At 39.7% G+C, this 20,093-nt stretch overlaps 1 protein-coding gene across 1 annotated transcript; it reads right to left on the bottom strand.

Annotated features, from left to right (window-relative positions):
• Window positions 1-18,411: 18,411 nt before the first annotated feature.
• On the bottom strand, window positions 18,412-19,101 carry LOC147612209 (uncharacterized). The gene is made up of 2 exons (XM_086784277.1): window positions 18,642-19,101; window positions 18,412-18,549 (listed from the first exon to the last, which is right to left on the bottom strand). The coding sequence occupies exons 1-2, from the start codon at window positions 19,059-19,061 to the stop codon at window positions 18,424-18,426; spliced, it is 546 nt and encodes a 181-aa protein (XP_086640403.1). The 5' UTR covers window positions 19,062-19,101; the 3' UTR covers window positions 18,412-18,423.
• Between the last annotated feature and the right edge of the window lie 992 nt (window positions 19,102-20,093).

The following is a 20,093-nucleotide window of genomic DNA, read 5'->3' on the forward strand; positions in this document are numbered from 1 at the left end:
ATTTTTTTCAAATTTTATAGGGCCTCAAAATATGATAATTTTGAATTCCACCAAACTTATCTTATGGCATTCCAAACCTATTTTCTAGAAAATTTTGAGCAATTAAATTTACCAAAATACCATTGATATTTTAAAAATACCAATTTTCATGATTTCTAAAAATAATTTCTAAAAAATCCCTAATTTTTTGTGAGAATCCCATCATTCACGAAATTTTCAATTCCGCCCGACAATTCTCAAATCCAATGAAAATTTATAATTTTAATGGATTTTTTAAATTTTTGGGTCAAAATATATATTTGTAAAGGAATTTGAATGGTCACAAGCACCCGAATGGACACACCACATGCCAAACACCAACCCCACATTTTCCAGAAATTTAAAATAACCTTTGTCTAATTTTTCACTAGTTTCTTGGATTTTTTTTGAAATTTTTAATTTACCCCAAACGCATTTAGAATACGAACGATCCAAAAAATTCAGAATCCTAATGGTTTTCTCGGAAATACGGAAAGCCAATAGTTTCGAGAAAATGAAAAGACAAAAAAAAAATCAGAATGTGAAAGGTCAAAAGTTTCCGGAATCCGAAAGGTCAAAAGATTTTTCAGAATTCGGAAAGCCAAAAGGTTTCTCGGGAATGCGGAAAGCCAAGAGGTTTCAAGAAGAAAAAATCAAAAAAATTCAGATTTTTTTTTCTCAAATTTCATATTTTCTCCCTTTTTTCAGGCTTTTTTCCAAGCTTTTTGGAATAGATTTCAAAAGCTTTTTTTTTGGTAAAGAACTCTTTTTTAACTAAGGTTTTTTTAAAACCTTATAAAAATGAATTTTGGGGGGGGGGTGGCGATTTTTTGCCTGCCTGCAGCGAAAACTCCCCCCCCTCCCATGCTAGCGCAATTTGATTCAGGTGAGAGAGAGGAGGTTCTCTCTTCTCTCTCCACACTCCTCTCTCCTTCTCTCCAAACAACTAACTTCTCTCTCCACCCCCTCTTCTCTGTTAACAGAGAAGGGAATTAAATATTGATTAATTTTTTCTTAGTCATAATTAAGTTTAATTATGTGATTAAAATTTAATCCATTTGTGCCTAATAGGAGGTATTCACAACGCGGGAGAGGAAAATAGAAGAGAAATTCTGATTTGAGAGACAAAGAGGATCCCACGCACATGGGAGAGCATTCCATGCATCAATTGACTACCCCACTTTGCATTTTAGCAAAATTTGGCAAAAAATCGAAAGAATATCCGCGGAAAACCCGCAAAAATGCATTAAAAATACATTTTTAACCATAAGAATGCTCCAAAATTTTCTACAAAATTAGGAAAAATTCCTAAAATTTGTAGAAATTCAGGGAATCTATTCTACCGAAAACTTCCATACTAAAATATATCATATTTTGGTAAAAATTTCCATTAATGCTTATTTTAAACCACAAAAAATAGGAAAAAATAGTACACAAATTAACAAAATACCATTTTTATTTAGTAAATATTAAATTTTACTTCAATAAATATTAAAAATTATAATAAGAAAGAAAAAATAACAACAATTAACTAGAGATTGCTCTGATACCACTGTTAAAACCTTAAGATCTCTCTAGATAATTGTTATGCATAAAAATGCATAAATTAGGCATAAACTCATCCACTTGACCACCCCGGGATGCACACATGAATTATAATGAAGTACATCATACCTTTACCTTGATGTCCCATACCATCAAGAGGTAGAACCTCAATCCAGCAGCATGTAGCTATAGTGTGAAATGGTAGGTGAGTAGTTATGATCCTCTACACAAGAGAACATAACATAACCTAGCCTCAAGATAACATCAAGAGACCATAGCCTAAGCCTCCCTTGAGTGTGCCCCATGCCCCTATTATATAGGAGGGCCCTCAAGTGACTCTTGACTCTCCATCTCCCATGTGTGACTCTTGGATGCCTGACCCTAACCTTAACCCTTAAGGTTAGTCCTAACCCATGCTCCACTAGATCTTGTTCCCATGCTCCCATGCTCACAAGCCTAATGCGTATAACAACTTACCTCATCAACTTGAGTCCCTAGAATGGACTCGTTCAAGGGTACACCTCGCGTGCGCATCCAAGCCCAGAATTGTGGATGGGGGACTATATCTCCATAATCGTACTCCTCTTTTGTTGGCTCATGCCCAACAACCCCCCTCTATAAAAAATAATTTAAAAAAGATACAATTAGTTAAAGGAAACAATATAGTTAAAAACTAAATAAAAGAGGAGAAGGAAAATAGTAAAATAGATACTTATTACAAATCGAGTGATGAATGAGGATTTTCCTCCTTAGACAACGTGTGACACTCCTCACCTTTATAGTCATGAAGCACTTACCCGCGCTGCTTGTTGTTAAAAAGCACCTGGATGCTTTCTCACAAAGCCCTGCATGTGTCTCCACTCCTCTTGCAAGCAAACACTTAGCGCTTCTCCATGTTGTTCTTCATTTCTCTCTTAATGTTTGCTCTCCTATTAGAGAGCAAAAGCTTTATCCTCGTCTTCATTCAGTCCTCCAAGAAGGCGAGCCCGCATGTGGAATAGCACACTTAGTCTCGAGCACATCAATAACATATATGTTTGAGAGCTCATCTTGGGCTTTCCACTTCTTAAAGGATTTTGTGAACTCCAAGTTACCAAGAACATGCATTAGGTTCATGACCTGCTTCCCTTGTGCATCCAACGATGGCCCTATCAACATCCACATTATATGGCAGGGTTTGTAGATCAATTGGTAGGATGTCTCTCCTCAAGGGTGGCTCAAAAGGAGTAGATGAAGAACCTCCCATTGGAGAGATGACTCGTGAGACCTAGTGCTACTTTTTCCAAAGAAAAAGCACCCTACTCCCCCCACTACTACGTCTACTAGAGCCCCAAACTTCCTATGATGTCATGGGGTGAAGATGGATGTGAGGGAGCAGGGGTGGGTTTAGTCAAGGTTGGAGGTGTAGGCTCATCAAAACCATAGCGTGATGGACCTCTGCCACTCAGACCTACACCTATCAATGGAGTGGATTGTCCCCAGGAAGACGATTGGCCATATGGAGCAAATTGCCCATATGGAGTCGATTGGCTTGATGGTGGTATGTTGGCCTTTGCATATAAGATTAAACAAATTGAGTTACAAAATGCATAAAGGATAAACTCTATGTATATGAAAAAGGATGTCAAACCATACCTCTGTCTATGAGAACTAAGTCCATGCCTGCTACCCATATTGTTGGTTGATAATATTGAGCAAGCTCATGACATCTGGGTTCTCTAAGATGATGGATCAATGGATATTGCCTACACATATAATCCAAACCAAATGCATGCATAAGATTCAATTTCTCAAAACATAAAACATTCATAAATATCTATATATAAAGCTTATGCATACATCCTATGCATAAAGCTTTGCAAATGAGTCTACGCATAGAGCCTACGCATAGACTCTATGCATAAAGATCTTATGCATTAAGCTTGCAATCTTGTGCATAAAAGCCTATGCGTAAAGCGATATGCATAGGCTCTATGCATAAGCTTTCATAATGCTCTACGCATAGTCTCTTATGCATAGGCTTTATGTGTAGAGCCTATGCATAAAGTGCTTATGCATAAACTTACATACGCGCTATGCATAGATCCTATGCATAGAGGTTACACATAAAGCTAAGCATAGAGCCTATGCATACGCTTTATTCATAGGCTCTACGTATAGAGCCTATGAATATGCTTTATGCATAGAGCCTATGCATGAAGCTTATGTATAAAGGCTATGCATAGATCCTATTCATAGGCTCTATGCATAAAGCTTATGTATAAAGGCTATGCATAGAGCCTATGCATGCTTATGTGTATCCATGTAGGCTTGACGCATAAAGCTCTTATGCATAGGCTTTAGACACTAAACCTAAACCTTTATGCACTAAGAGCTTTATCCTATGCAAGATTATGCATATGCATAAGCTTTATGCATAGAACTCGTATGCATAGGCTTTATGCACTAAGCTAAACCTAAATCCAACACCCAAGGCTGCCAATAAATGTATATCTTGTATTGAGGATTACAAGAAAAAGAGGGCTTACCACTTTTTTTGAATCCAAAGAAGAGGATTAGTACAATACCTACAAAACATTTATAGGAATTTTTTGGGGCCAAAAGAATAGGCTCATGGAGATGTTCAACCCAATCCTAGGAGGAAAATAAATCAATAAGATATGGTTAGGGACCTTAGAAAATGTAGGTTTTTGTATGGATATCTACACAGGCTGTAATAACATGTTATTAGCTTTCGTTCCATGAAAAAAGCCAAATAGCATAAAGATAGAGGGGGTAGCTGTGCAAAAATAAAGAGGAGACGGGGGATTATTTTTGGAGGGGAAGAAGCTATAAAGAAAAAAGAAGTGACTTCATGAAGGATCTTGTGGGGGAAAAGAAGACAGTTTTTGGAGTTGGATGATCATTTTGGCTGTTGAAGTATCTACATATCTTGTGATGAGGAGGCAACGGGGGATTTTGTGGAGAAGACTTGGGTTCTGTCAAGATCAGGGGGTTGTGTTAGAGGGAGAGAGTTTTGTGTGGGGATTGGTGTCCCAAACCCTCCCAATAAACACCATTGTTAGATACTTGGAAGAACCAAGGATTGCTCAAGCATCTCCCCATTGTACGGGCCAGAGAAGCATGCAGATAATTTCTTTTGATTATATGGTTAATGATGAGCTTGTACACATTTGAGAATACATGTTTGGATTTCCTTGTGGTCATTTGAGAGTGTTTCTTTTGATCTATTGTTTGTTTCCTTTATCTACTCAAGATTGAGGCTTTATTACATGTTATATACTAGACTTCTTTGAATATCCAAGGGATAAAATTGTGTGATATCATGGGTTTCTAAAGATGCAGGGGGGAAGAGAGCTTGAGCTCTTGCAAGCACACACACACACTCACAAAACCCTAATAGAGAACACACAAGGTGAGAGGTTGAAAATCTTCATCTTCTTAACTCAACACTTAACACACCATATACAAAGATAAGAGTACACCTAATATGAAAGGTACTCAACCAATACATACACGGGTTCTCTTTAGTGTGAACCCAACTAAATGAGCTGGCGCTATAACTATGCCAGTCTCTAGAATGGCTATCACACAGCCTGTCATCCCACTGGCCGCATATCACCCATGATCTCACCAACCATGCTAGTGGTGTAAGTGTGGGGCCTATCCCCCAAGCGGGTCATCAGTGTCCACTGCCTCACTGGATGAGCTCGATATCTCAACACTCCCCCTCGAGCTCAACTCCATCTCATGTACACCAAGCGAAGCCTTGAATCTGTGGAGCTTCTCTGTACCCAATGCTTTGGTGAAGATGTCAGCTACCTGATCCTCTGTGCTGACATAAACAAGGTCAAGGTCTCCTGCCAAGACCTTCTCTCTGACGAAGTGGTAGTGGACCTCTATATGCTTCGTACGAGCATGAAATACTGGGTTCCTGGCCAACTGTATACTGCTAATGTTGTCACAGAAAATGACAACTCGTCTATCCACTGATAGACCCAAATTTGCAAAGTAGCTTTCTCAACCAAGCTACCTCACATGCTGCCATAGGAGCTCCTCTGTACTCGGCCTTTGTACTGGATAGAGCAACCGTAGGCTGCTTCTTGCTGCTCCAAGTCACAACAGCACTCCCCAAAGAAAACATGAATCCACTGGTAGATCTTCTATCTAAGATACTACCATCAGCATCTGTGTACCCATGTACACATATCTCTATCCCAGTCTCATAGAATAGTCCACAATGCAAAGTAGACCTCACATACCTCAGTATGCGTCTCAATGCATCCAAATGCGGTTTTCGTGGAACTTGCATAAACTGACTCACCAACCCAACAACATAGCTCAAATCTGGTCTGGTGATTGTCATATAGATCAAGCTTCCTACTATGCGCCTATACATAGTAGGATCCTCCAAGATCTCTCTTGAATCTACACTCAACTTGCCATTCTGATCCAATGGCATGGAAATAGGCTTACAGCCTGTCATACCATACTTGGACATGTTGTCCAAGCCATACTGTCTCTGCAGTAATCCAATACCATGTGATTCAGCGGTGGCCTTCTTCTTCCCTCTTTGCAGCACTAGCGATCGGGAGTGGACTCTGGATCTCGCTCTTAGTATTTTGAAGACTCAGGCACTTGAGTTTTCTCACCATGTGAGCGATTTGGAGATGACAGACATGATAGGCCGACTTTGGGAGTTGGTACATTTCTTTGATACCGGGAGTGCGGATGCCTCCGAGAATTTGGTGGTTCGCATAGTGGCAAACCTAGCATGAGACCCTGGCTATGTATGCATACATGAGGTTTCTCTCTCCAAGCGGGAGGCAGTCGCTATGGGACACAGCCACTGCTGGCGCTTAGTCCGAGACTCTTGCGGGTGGGCAGATTTGTAGCCGCCTGGATGGGGATTACTCTCCATCCAAGCCACTTGCGAAGGCCCACCATATGGTTGAGACAACCTCCACCTCAGCAGGTCATCCATGAGGATCATCTCGTGGAATGTACAGGGCCTTGGCGGCACACACTATGTATGTTATCGTGGTTGCTTGAGGTAGGAGCTTCAGAGATGCCTGGTTGGGGGCAGTATTGATATTCTGATGATGCAAGAGCACCATTTGAGTGAGAGAAGGATTCGGAGATATGGTTCGGTGATGCCTGGTAGATGGGACACATTTTGGTCTGCAGGTTTTGGCCCCCCTTGGATGGGCAGGGAGGAGTATGTATGGTCATTGCGGATGTATGGTGGCAGGCCATTGTGGATCGCGCGGTCATTGTGCCTGGTAGAGCATAATATGTTATTCTGAGGATGCATGATGAGCACTTTGGTGAGCTCAATGTCTATGCGCCCAACCGTGCTAGTGCCATAGCAGAGTTCTGGACCCTTGTTACAGATGCATTGCCTGAGGCCGCACATTGGTGTGTCGAGGGAGACTTCAACATGCTTGAGGACCCGGCCAATAGGGTGGGAGGCAGTCATGTTACAGTGCACGTGGCACGGAGCTTGCAGCTTGGGAGCAATTTTGTATGACACTACGGATCACTGATGCATGGCAGCATGAGGCTTTCTCCCGTTCTCAGGACAGTCTTAGTTTTTCTCGGTCGGATCGCCGGTAGGGAGGGACTAATCTATCACGGATTGATTGCTTCTATGTGGGCGACAGGTTCGGGGAGCGTGGTGGCTCCGTTGGCACTCTCTCGCTGGCACCTCTTTTTCAGACCATGCACTAGTTATTTTGACACTTAAGGAGAGGACACGGGAGACCAACTTGCAGTTGAGGATCCTAGAGAGGATACTTAGAGATCCTAGTCTTTCTGAGGACATTGAGAGGATATGGCATGATAGCCAGAGATCTGACCTAGATGTGTTGAGATATCGAGCTCATCCAGTGAGGCGATGGACACTGATGACCCGCCTGGGGGATAGGCCCCACACTTACACCACTGGCATGGTTGGTGAGATCATGGGTGATATGCGGCCAGTGGGATGACAGGCTGTGTGACAGCCATTCTAGAGACTGGCATAGTTATAGCGCCAGCTCATTTAGTTGGGTTCACACTATAGAGAACCCGTGTATGTATTGGTTGAGTACCTTTCATATTAGGTGTACTCTTATCTTTGTATATGGTGTGTTAAGTGTTGAGTTAAGAAGATGAAGATTTTCAGCCTCTCACCTTGTGTGTTCTCTATTAGGGTTTTGTGAGTGTGTGTGTGTGTGTGCTTGCAAGAGCTCAAGCTCTCTTTCCCCCTGCATCTTTTCATGGTATCAGAGCCTGGTTTGTGCTAAGGGCTGAGCTGCAAGCAAGAGAACCACAGGAAGCGGTACGAGGGTAAGAGCTTCAACTACTCTTCACTATTTGTGTTGGTGACTACACCCTTGTCGGGAGCTCTACGGGAGGCACCGGCAAACGATCTCTGATTGAGGAGCTTTCTTCGCGGGAGTAAAGCTATAGGGAAACTATACAATTCTATCGGACAACATTTGATGGGCTGAAAACGCGTTTCGGGCGTGTCTGGAGCTCCTTTTTTCAGAAAGCAGGCGATTTTGAGCACTGCGGGTAAGTCATCGAATCTCTGCAAAACTCTGTTTTAAGAACTGCAGGAAGACAGATTGATTGTGCAGACACTGTGGGTGCTGCAAAGAGGTCAAGAGTTGCCATTGGGTGTATGTATGCACATTGAAGTCACTGGTTGTGACATTTGAGAGTACTATAGTACCACTGCAGAAAATACAGCAGTTTGTGCAGGACAAACCAGAGTGTTGTTTCTGGTAAAATTGTGTGTTTGGCAAGATATCAAATGATGGCATAACCCAGATTGTGGCTAAGAAGCTTGATAAGAATAACTTCCATGCTTGGAGGTTCAGGTTGACGAATTTCCTGATGGGAAAGGGCTATTGGGACTACATAGAAGGTGAGCATGAAGAGGCACTGGAGATACCGGACATAAATCCGATTGCTGTAGATGTGAAAGAGTTTAAAGACTGGAACCAAGGAGCCAGGAAAGTTATGTATTGGCTTTCCATTAGTATACATGACACCATGATTGGGCACATTCAGGATGCCAAGTCCCCCAAGGAGGTGTGCGACACCTTGGTTAAACTCTATGAAACAAATACCAAGGCACGCAAGATACAGTTGAAGAATGAACTTCATACTGTGGAGAAAAAGAGCATGTCTGTGAATGACTATGCATTGAAGATAAAGGGTATTGTGGAATCCCTTGCATCTTTTGGTGTGTCAGTAGATGATGATGATAAGGTGGAAGTCTGTCTACGTAGTCTCAGGCCACAATACAAGGCGTTCAAGACGTCTATTCAGACTCGAAAAAACATTCCCAACTTTACAGATTTGGTGTCTATGCTGATTATAGAAGAGAAGAGCTTGGGTGAAGACCAACAGTCTTCACAAAACAAAAACAGTTCAGAGCAACAGGCCTTCTACACAAGTTCAAGAAGAGGACGAGGTAGATGAGGTCATGCACGCGGTCAAGGAGGTGGCCGAACAGGTAATCAGAATTATGGCCAACAACAACAACAATAACACACAGGTGGAAGAGGCAAATTCAGAGGCAGGGGGAGTCAAAGAGGCCGTGGAAATTGGCAAAGGCAGTATAATGATGCACGTGAATGCTATTATTATGGTAAGCCTGGACATGTGCATGCAGAATGTTATAAGAAGCAGGCTGACATGCAAAATGGGAAAGTGCAGCAGAACAACTATGCATCCTCAAGCAGAAACAATGAGGATAATGAAAGGTTGTTTGTTATGCAGCATGTTGTGAATGCCATGTCTGAAAATGTTGAAGCAACACAAAAAGATGATGTATGGTATGTGGATTCAGGTGCTTCGAACCACATGACAAGTCATGGGGAGTGGTTCAAGGAGATGAAAAACCTTGAAAGACTAGGTTTTGTGGAAACAGGGGATGACACTGCTCATCCAATTGCCCATGTTGGAGATGTGCCATTGTCTATGCAGGATGGCAAAGTGAAGTACCTTGCAGATGTACTTCACATTCCGAACATAACAAAGAATCTGGTTTCAGTTGGCCAGATGATTGAGCAGGGTTTGCAGGTTCGGTTTAACCCTGATGGTTGTTATGTTGAGGACTTTAAAGACAAGTGCAGGTTGGTTGCAAAAGGCAACAGAGTGGGTAGAATGTTTACATTGAATGTAGACATGCCTGAAATGAGTGCTGCGATGTTTGCAAATGGTTCAGGGATTGTTGCAGACACAGACATTTGGCATAAAAGAATTGGACATGTGAATGTGCAGCAGCGAATGAAGTCTATGCAGACTAAAGGAATTATGACAGGGCTGCCAAAGTTTAAAGTGGAAGGTATGCAGAGAATATGTGAAGCATGCCAATTTGGAAAGCAAACAAAGCATGTATTTCCACGCAACAGATATGTGAGCAGAAATGCACTAGATGTTGTGCATTCAGATGTATGGGATCCTACGAAGACCATGTCTATGGGAGGCTGTAGATATTATGTGAGATTTATTGATGACCACACAAGGAAAGTGTGGGTATATTTCATGAAGGAGAAGAGTGAGGTGTTCACTCACTTTCAGAATTTCAGAGTTTTGGTTGAAAAGCAAACAGGGAAATATGTAAAGTGCCTAAGGTCGGATGGAGGGGGAGAGTACTTCTCCAATGCGTTCTCTGAATTTTTGAAGAAGAATGGTATTCGGAGACAGTTTACATGCAGATACACTCTGCAGCAAAATGGAGTTGCTGAGCGAAAAAACAGGCACATTGCTGAGATTGCGCGAGCATTGATGGAAGAGAAGAATATGCCGCATAGCTATTGGGCTGAGGCTGTTTCTATAGCAGTATACATCATGAACAGGACTCCAACTGCAGCCATACATGATGTAACTCCAGAGGAGAGGTTTACTGGCAGAAAACCTGATTTGTCTCATCTGAAAGTTTTTGGATGCATTGCATATGTGCATGTGCCAGATGAGCTGAGAGCTAAGCTGGATGTAAAAGATAAAAAATATGTGTTTATTGGATATTCCCTTGAGCAAAAGGGATACAGGTATTATAACCCTGCTACACGTGAGTTGAGGGTAAGCTGATGTCGTCTTTGATGAGATGAGCAGCTAGTATGCTGCTGAAAAAGAAGCTGGATGTGAAAGCTAAAAAATATGTGTTTATTGGATATTCCCTTGAGCAAAAGGGATACAGGTGTTATAACCCTGCTACACGTGAGTTGAGGGTAAGCTGATGTCGTCTTTGATGAGATGAGCAGCTAGTATGCTGCTGAAAAAGAAGCTGTTGGGGCTGATGTGAGTGGAAGTGTGGTTGCACAGAATACAGGTCAGCAATCACAGTCTTTGAGTGGACCAGGAGAGTCCTCATCTAGTGGGTCTATTGATAGACCATGGAGTGGTAGGCTGCGTCATAATACCAGTCCTGCAAATGTGATTAGTACATCACGTAAAGGAAAAGAGAAAGTGGTTGAGCCCCTTGGTATGCCTGACATTTCTGCAGGGCATTCTCATGTTGATGGTGGAGAGTCTAGTGGCTCAGATATGAGCCTTGATGAGAAGCTTGGGATCCCAGCTATAAGAACACCTGGTGTAAAGAAGGCTATGGAAGCCATGAATGAAAAGCTGCGAAGATCTGGGAGAGTGAAAAATCCTATGCAGAGATTTACCTATGATGGTTATGTGGCACATCACTATGCATATATAGCAAAGGTTGTGCAGGTTGTTGAGCCCACATGCATTGATGAGGCTGTTGGAAATGTGTGTTGGGAGAAAGCTATGGATGAGGAGATGGATGCACTATATGGAAATGAGACTTGGGATTTAGTGCAATTGCCTGAAGGCAAGAAAGCCATTGGATGCAAGTGGGTGTACAAAGTAAAACATAACAGTGATGGAAGCATAAACACGTATAAGGCTAGGTTGGTAGCCAAAGGATATGCACAGACATATGGCATTGATTATGAGGAAACTTTTAGCCCAGTTGCCAATGTAAGATTCCTCTCCAGCCTCTCAAAATGTCCAGCATATTCCCCTGTAATCAATCCCTCTTCAGAAATATAAAGACCTTGTTTCTAACTGTTTTAACCTAGAGAGAGAAAATATTCTAGTGAGAGAATATTCAAATTTTAAATATTTTTGGATAGAAAAATATCTCACCTTGTTAAAATGAATTCCCCTGAAACAGAAATTCAGAAAGAATTTTCCAATGTGCAATTGGAATTAATTGGAAATAGGTATAAAGAACCTTAGTCTAAGGGTCTAGATTTTTAGAAATCTTTGGACTATGGTCCAATTAAGGTTCCTAGGGGCCAATAGGATCAATCCATGTGTAGGGAGGAGATAAATCTAAATTTTTAAAAGAAGATACCCAAAAATGAGTAAATGCTCACATAAGATGAAGAGTTGACTATGTACAAGGTTTATTAGTAAGAAACTATGAGCAATATTAAAAATATGAGATATTTTGGATATAATGATTCCATTTTGACACCTAGGTAAGGAAGGTGAGTCCCTTCAATGCTCACATAAGATGAAGAGTTGAAAATGTACACGGTTTAATAGTAAAAAACTATGAGTAATATAAAAATATGAGATATTTTGAGTGTAAGGATTCCATTTTTGACACATCAGTAAGGAAAAGGAGTGCCTTCAATGAGGCGCCTAAATCACATGCTTGAATGAGTTTTAAACTCATAAGAATTGAGACATTTCATCTCTCCTCTCTCCTCATTCAAGTCTAGTTCCAAAAAGTTAGCTTAACTGACCTAAAAATGGTCAAAAAGTGACCAAACTGACTTGGAAAATTCTAGAATCAGTTTGTTTGGTTAGGAGCTCAATTTTTCCTATAAATAGAAGCCTCCCCTTGTTGAAAAAAATATAGTGTCTTATGCATTGTTACTCTACTCCACCTAAGCCAAGAACTGTGAATTCTTTAATAATTCACTAGTTTTTGACACTTCTCTCTTTCTTCAATCCCCATTGGTGGCTCCATCAACATACTAAACCAATTGATTGGTTGGGGACCTCTACCGTGAACAAAGAATCAAGCAAATTGTAAGGTAAGTATGGTTAATTTTGATCTTTTCTATAATTTCTTAATGTTTCTCTCTTCTCAACCCCTCTCAAGCTTGAGAAGCTTAATTGGTATGGTTTTTGAATGCTATTGAAGTTAATTGATTAATGATAGTAAAGAATTACATAAATTTCCATTTATGTTTAATTCTAATGGTTTTTTCTCTCTCTCACTTAAGAAATGGTCATACTCATGACCCATTCTTAATCCAAATGAAGCTTTTCATAAAGCTTTTCCTTAATCCAAGATTAATCTATGCTTGAGAACAAATTAATAGTTTTTTTATCTATGCTTTTAGTTTATGATTATTTTTTATTTAATCCATTAAGGGTTAATGATCCAATTAGGGATCATTCTAATCATTCCCTTAAAGATAAGCCTTATCTTTTAAAATAATTGAGATTTATCAGTTATAGTAGCGGAGCTATGGCAAAATTTTATAAAAATTTACACATAAAATAATTTCATTCAAAGCATGAAAAGAGGATTTCCTACCATATTCTAAGAATTATCATCCTAGATTAATTGAAAGAATTTCATTGTAATTATGAAAAAATTAAAATTTTATACTATGCATAAAAGATAAAATTTTATATCAGAAGTATTACTTTTATCATTTTTATTTTATGCATAGAAGTATGCATAATGGATAAATTTTTATATCAAAAGTGTTACTTTTATCATTTTTATTTTATGCATAAAAGAATGCATAATGGATAAATATTTATTATAAAAGTGTTACTTTTAACAAAATTGAATTTCATGCATAGAAGTATGCATAAAATATGAATATTTTATTATAAAAGTATTACTTTTAGCATAATTGAATTTCATGCATAGAGGTATGCATAAAAGATGAATATTTTATTATAAAAGTATTACTTTTAACATAATTAAAATTCATGCATAGAGGTATGCATAAAAGATGAATATTTTATTATTTTATTATAAAATTGTAAAGAAAAAAAATGATTATTTTATTATAAAAATGTTATTTTCATCATATTGAATTTCGTGCATAGAAATGAAAAAAATAAATAAATTATTATTTTATTATAAAAATATTACAGAAAAAAATGATTATTTTATTACAAAAGTGTTACTTTTATCACAATTGAAATTCTTGTATAGAGGTATGCATAAAGGATAAGTTAGGATGTGATAAGAGGAGCTAGGATGTGATAAGAGGTGTATGAGATGTGATAAGAGGTGTATGAGATGTGATAAGATGAGATAAGATGCATATGAGATAAGTTAGGATGTGATAAGAGGAGTTAGGATATGATAAGAGGTGTATGAGATGTGATAAGAGGTGTATGAGATGTGATAAGATGAGATAAGATGCATATGAGATAAGTTAGGATGTTATAAAATGAGTTAGGATGTGATAAGATGAGTTAGGATGTGATAAGAGGTGTATGAGATGTGATAAGATGAGATAAGAGGTGTATGAGATGTGATAAGAGGTGTATGAGATGTGATAAGATGAGATAAGATGCATATGAGATAAGTTAAGATGTGATAAGATGAGTTAGGATGTGATAAGATGAGTTAAGATGTGATAAGAGGTGTATGAGATGTGATAAGAGGTGTATGAGATGTGATAAGATGAGATAAGATGTATATGAGATGAGTTAGGATGTGATAAGATGAGTTAAGATGTGATAAGATGTGTATGGGATGAGATAAGAAGTGTATGTGATGAGATAAGATGTATATGAGATGAGTTAGGATGTGATAAGATGAGTTAAGATGTGATAAGATGTGTATGGGATGAGATAAGAAGTGTATGTGATGAGATAAGATGTATATGGGTTGTCATAAGGCGAGAATGGATGTGATGTAAAAGAATAGATGTGAAGGTGTATGGAGCTATATGAATGGGAAGAAAAAAATAGATGTATGTATGTGGAGTATGGATGTGAATGTGCATGTAAATGTAGATGTATGGATGAAGATGCATGAATGTGCATGTAGATGTAGATGTACGAATGAGGATGTGGATGTAGGCATATGGATGTGTATGTAGTATGGATGTATGCATGTAGATGTGGATGTAGGCATATAGATGTGTATGTATAGATGTATGCATGTAGATGTGGATGTATGCATATGGATGTGTATGTATGGATGTATGCATGTAGATGTGGATGTGTATGTATGGATGTATGTATGTGGATGTGGATGTATGAATAAGGATGTGAAAATGGATGTATGCATGGATGTGTATAAAGAATAATGAAGGTGAATGTGTATGGGAAATAATGTGTCGTTGATATGAATGAATGGATGAGAATGAGTACATATGAAGGGAAGGTGGAATAAGTAATGTGGATTGAGGAGGGATAATGTGGAAAGACGGAGTTCGATATAGAAACTGTATTTTGTGACTGTTTGTAAATGACTGTTTTATGTCAAGAATGCTGGGGAAGCATTTTGACCGTCTTATGGATTAAGGTCATGGTGACCTAACTGATAAAGTTGCAACTGCTGACGGAGAGTCAATGATAATTGTTCTATGGATAGGAATCAACGGCTGTGCCTCTTGAATGGGGAAAAAAGCGTTGATCCCAATGATCCAAGTGCAAGTTTATTCCTTGATCTGACCGAGTATCTTTATAGATGCACTCGGATCAGCTTGATCAGTAATGGTCTTGACTATGTTAGAGTAAAAAGTTATCCTGGTGGAATCGCCCGTGCTTTCCGGGTAAAGGAAGTTTTTCTGGGTTTGGTTTTGGAATAACCGTCGGATTAGTCTCTTGTCCGAATATCCGTGGGTGAGGCCCCGAGTGTGGGACCCCTGGCCCGCGCGAGAAGTGCTACTTCCGCTGCTAGTACCCCGAATCCGTTGCTCGGTGGGAACATGGATCTTACAGTTGGTATCAGAGCATTTGGCTAATAAAGATCAACTGAGAAACCAAATATGTCAAAAATTTATCAAGAAGCACAAAAAGGTTGTAATTGTGTGATATAATTCATACAATTTGATATTCAAACTGAAATTCGTAAAATTTGGTAATTGGATCTTCAGATGGAAATACCGCAATTATATAGAATCCCTGACTTGCTTGAGGCCTAGACATGATGGTATTTACCTTATAATTCCAAGGGCCGTGACTACCGTATATACCGAGAGTATAACTGCAGCTCTTTACTGACAGTATATACGAGTAAATCTAAGACTTGAAATTATAAGCGTTAATGCTATCCAGATGATGAATTCGAATGTGGTTGATATGATTTTTAATTCTGTTTGAGAATTGATGAATTGATTTGGATTCTGATTGAAAAATGGTGATTTCTGAAATTTAGTTGAAATGTAATAAGTTGAGCGAAACCACAATGAGGATGAATGGGACGAGTCCCTGTGATGATATTCATAACAGGAATGATGTGATAATGAATTCAGCAAATCACTATGAGATTAGTGGATTGTGTTGTCGGATTGCTAATGTTAACACTTGACTCGGTAGATCAAGTTAAGGGATGACAAATTGAGAACTTGCTTAACTGAAATTCCTGTAGAGGAATGTTCAGAAGGGAATTTTTCGGTCTAATGGACCATTATCGTGTTAAAGATATGAATGATATGATTTGAATGAATTGTTATTTAATGATGAGTTCTATTTAAGGGATAATTATCCCCGTATTCTGTTGGGTTGACCAGAATATAAGGAACCCCATAATAAATTGGATCTTAAGAAAAAGAGTTGTCCTCTACTTGACGAGATGAGGACATCTCGCACTTTTCAAGTGGGGTAGAATGTAATATTCTTCCCCCAACTTCGAGGTATACAGGAGTAAGAACCTCCCTTTCTGATCTTATAATTATTCTCTCTCTAAAATAAAAGAAAAATTCTGTTTAAAAAAGGAAGAACCTTTCCCCAGAATACTTCTCAAGAGTCCCACCTGTTTTAAGGATTCTGAACAATGAGTTCAGAAGTGAGAATCGATGTTTTGGATATCAAGGTTTTGGTCTTCATTCGAGTACGGCCCAAAAGAAGTTCTTTATCTCTTGGGAAGTATAAGAAGTTATCTCCCAGATATTGTGGACCAAAGAAAGTAGGTGATTTAGCTTACGAACTTCTTTTATCTCCTCATCCCAAAATTCTTAATGTCTTCTATAGAAAATTGTGCCAAACCCAAATCATGGAAAGACGGTAAAACTTCAGTGGCAAGTTACCGTTGGCTTCTAAGTTACGCTAGCTCCTTCCTTTATATAAGTCGTAACTTTTACTTGTCACTCACAGTAATCTTACTCCCATCGATCTCCTTCTTTCTTAATCTCCTTCATGGCTTGGCAACAGGAATTAGTTTTATCCATGATGATTTCTCACCTTCAAGACGCAAGCGAGTCTGTGAAGAAGGATTTTATAGAACAGTATGAGCAATCACTTTTCCCTCACTTGGGAACTTCTGTAGCTCAGACCAAATGGCGGACCTATCAAGACATAACTAGGGTAACACCCTGGGGTCAGCAGCACTTTCGTAACAATGTCTGCTTGGCCATGGTTATTGAAGCCTTAGGTTTGGGTCCCCGATACTACTGCGTCATGAGATCAAGGCATCTTGGGTTTTCTGAGCGGGGTCTTCTTACTGGCGTGTTTTCTTCCTCATCAGAAGATATACCTTTACCCCGTTTTTGGCTTGCCTCTCAGAGGTCCTTTTGTTAGATCACCTCATACCACTGAGATAGGTGCGGCAATAACCAACAGAATTATTCCCATAGATGAGTTACCTTATACGTGCGCAGCTTGTGAGTGCTGCTTTTGTGACCATATGATGGACGGGCTTATGGAAGTGTAAAGAGTTCTTCTATCTTTACTGTATATGTTTCGAGAATGAATAAAGTTTAAATCTTGTTCTTATCTTGAATCTTGCTCTCTTTGAGACTTTTCTTGGTGGTTAATCTTGATTAAAATTTTTCTCTAAGTCTCATATTCGTGCATCTTGCAAAATTACCCCAATTTGCGAGATGAGGACATCTCGCGTTTTTCAAGTGGGAGAGAATGTAAGATTCCTCTCCAGCCTCTCAAAATGTCCAGCATATTCCCCTGTAATCAATCCCTCTTCAGAAATATAAAGACCTTGTTTCTAACTGTTTTAACCTAGAGAGAGAAAATATTCTAGTGAGAGAATATTCAAATTTTGAATATTTTTGGATAGAAAAATATCTCACCTTATTAAAATGAATTCCCCTGAAACAAAAATTCAGAAAGAATCACTACTACATGTTAGCCTAATACCGGCGCTTATACCGACGTCATTGAACGGGGTCTACAAAAGCCCCGTCATCGGTATAAACGTCGGTATATGCGCTGGAACGAGGACGTCGGTATAAGCGTTGGGAAACAATACCGACACCCATACCGGTGTCTATACCGACGTCTCACCGGCGCTAATACCGACGACTATTCCGGCATCTATACTGGCTACTATACCAGCACTTATACCGGGGTGTATACCTGATCCTATACCGACGTTTACCGACGGCAATATCGGCATGTATACCGGCACATATACCAGTGAATATACCGGTGTATATACCGGGGAATATACCGACGTTGTACCAAATTTTTTTTTTTGGGCAGAATAGTGTTGCCTGGCTGCCTGCAATGAACAGGATCAACAACAGCAAACAAACAGCACCATTCTGTCTAAAATAGAGCACAAAAACAACCGTTCTCGTTTTTTTATTTTCCAGATCGATAAACAAGAAATTAAATTAAACATTAATACTCAAGAATGTTTTGATCATATACCATTAGTTTGAAGGTCATCTTACATCATGGTAATGCCTCCCAATTGACGGTCTCTCCTTCTTCTTCAAGCATCTCAAATAAGGCCACAAGGCCATGTTTGTGAGCGTACTTCTCCTCTCGCCTACTTGGTGGGCGATTCATGGCCAACTCCTACACAAACGATTAACAATTATAACTTTTAGAAATCAACATTTGGCCCACATACATACATTTACATAAATAAAATTGCTACAAATACTTACGAATTCATGGCGCATGGTTTCGTAACCACCACTCCCAAGATGAGAAGCCCCTACTGTTTGGAGTCTTGCCCTTGCCGCCTCTCTTTGTTGTTGAAACCTCTCTGGTGTCTCTGTGAGCTCCTGAGCAATGGCTGCCCACTCCCTGTCATCTAGCCAAACAGGTTTCTCTTTCCCCTCTCTAAATGCATCCCTCACCTCTGACCTACGATGCCCCATCAAAATGCGAGCTGTATACTGTATCCACTCATTAGAGACGACATTCATAGGGTCAGATGGCTGAAACTCTTGCTTTATCTTTGTATTTATATAATTTTTCTTCCCCTTATCTTGCTGATCCCATTTAGTCATGACAGAGTCGTGAAACTGTATAGTGCACAATTGTCGAATGCGTGTCTTCATTGCCTTCCCTGCACTATTCATTATTGGTGCCCCATCCCTAATTGTGTATATCTTGCTGTTGTCATGGTCATGTGCACCCCAAGGAGTGGAAGGTGACCCTATGGGTGTGCTATCAACAAATGAGAGCGAAGGACGACGCTCACGTGGTGGTGGTGTCACAGCATCTGTGGCACTACCACCACAACAACCTCCCCCTGAAGACCTACTACGTGAGCACCGTCTATGTGAAGAGGTGGTAGATCGAGCTGTAAGAGGAGTGGAAGGCTGTGTGGTATGAGGTGTGGGAGCTGCTGTCGTACCCACGGGTGTGGAAACTAGCGTCGCGAAGCCAGATGGTGAGGCAGATGTCCCTGCTCCAGAACCCCAATAAGTCTGAGCCATGGCTCTCTGCTCTGGAGTCATGGACGAAAGAAAACCATATAACTGCTGGGGACTCATGCCCTGCGGTGTAGGATTAAATGAGAAATCAGGACTGTAGTCGTAGGGCGGTGAGTCACCCATGGCCTGTTGGACAAAAAACCATATGACAAACTTCTGCGAAATGAAAATTACACGGTAAACAATGAAAGAACCATATGACAAACATTAACAATGATAAACAACAATGGTAAAACTATATCAACTTGCACCTACAGTAGTGATTATGATGGTAAACATTAACAATGGTAAACAATGAAAGGACCTTCAATGTCATAAAATCATTACAAATATGTCATAACTATTTGCATAATCATTAAGATACATCATTTTAAAAATCATTATCTATTCTATCATCCTCATTAAGATAAGTAGCCCCAAAGAGATCTATGTCTATGTACATTTCAGCATCCTCATCATTAAAAGTCCCTTGATGAAGGATGTCCTCATCATCTATGTCTTCTTCCTCAACATGTTTTTCAGCTTCCTTGGTTTGCACCTCTTCATTTGGATCTTGCTCTAGTTGCTCCTCTTCATTTGCTTGCTCCTCTTCATTGTTGATATCGGCTTGTTCTTGCTGCTCTCCACCACCCTGTGCATCCACATCACCTTGTTGTAGCTCAAATTCTTCAAAAA

Source organism: Cibotium barometz, chromosome 46 (assembly GCF_041138505.1).
Source record: "Cibotium barometz isolate CiBa-2024 chromosome 46, ASM4113850v1, whole genome shotgun sequence".
Taxonomy (NCBI): Eukaryota; Viridiplantae; Streptophyta; class Polypodiopsida; order Cyatheales; family Cibotiaceae; genus Cibotium; species Cibotium barometz.

Bases quoted from the DNA above. Each gene is read 5' to 3' on its own strand.
- LOC147612209 (XM_086784277.1), bottom strand. From the start codon at position 19,061: ATGAATAGTGCAGGGAAGGCAATGAAGACACGCATTCGACAATTGTGC. The intron at 18,550-18,641 runs GTAAGTATTTGT...TCGTTTGTGTAG, and splicing joins AAACCATGCGCCATGAATTC to GAGTTGGCCATGAATCGCCC.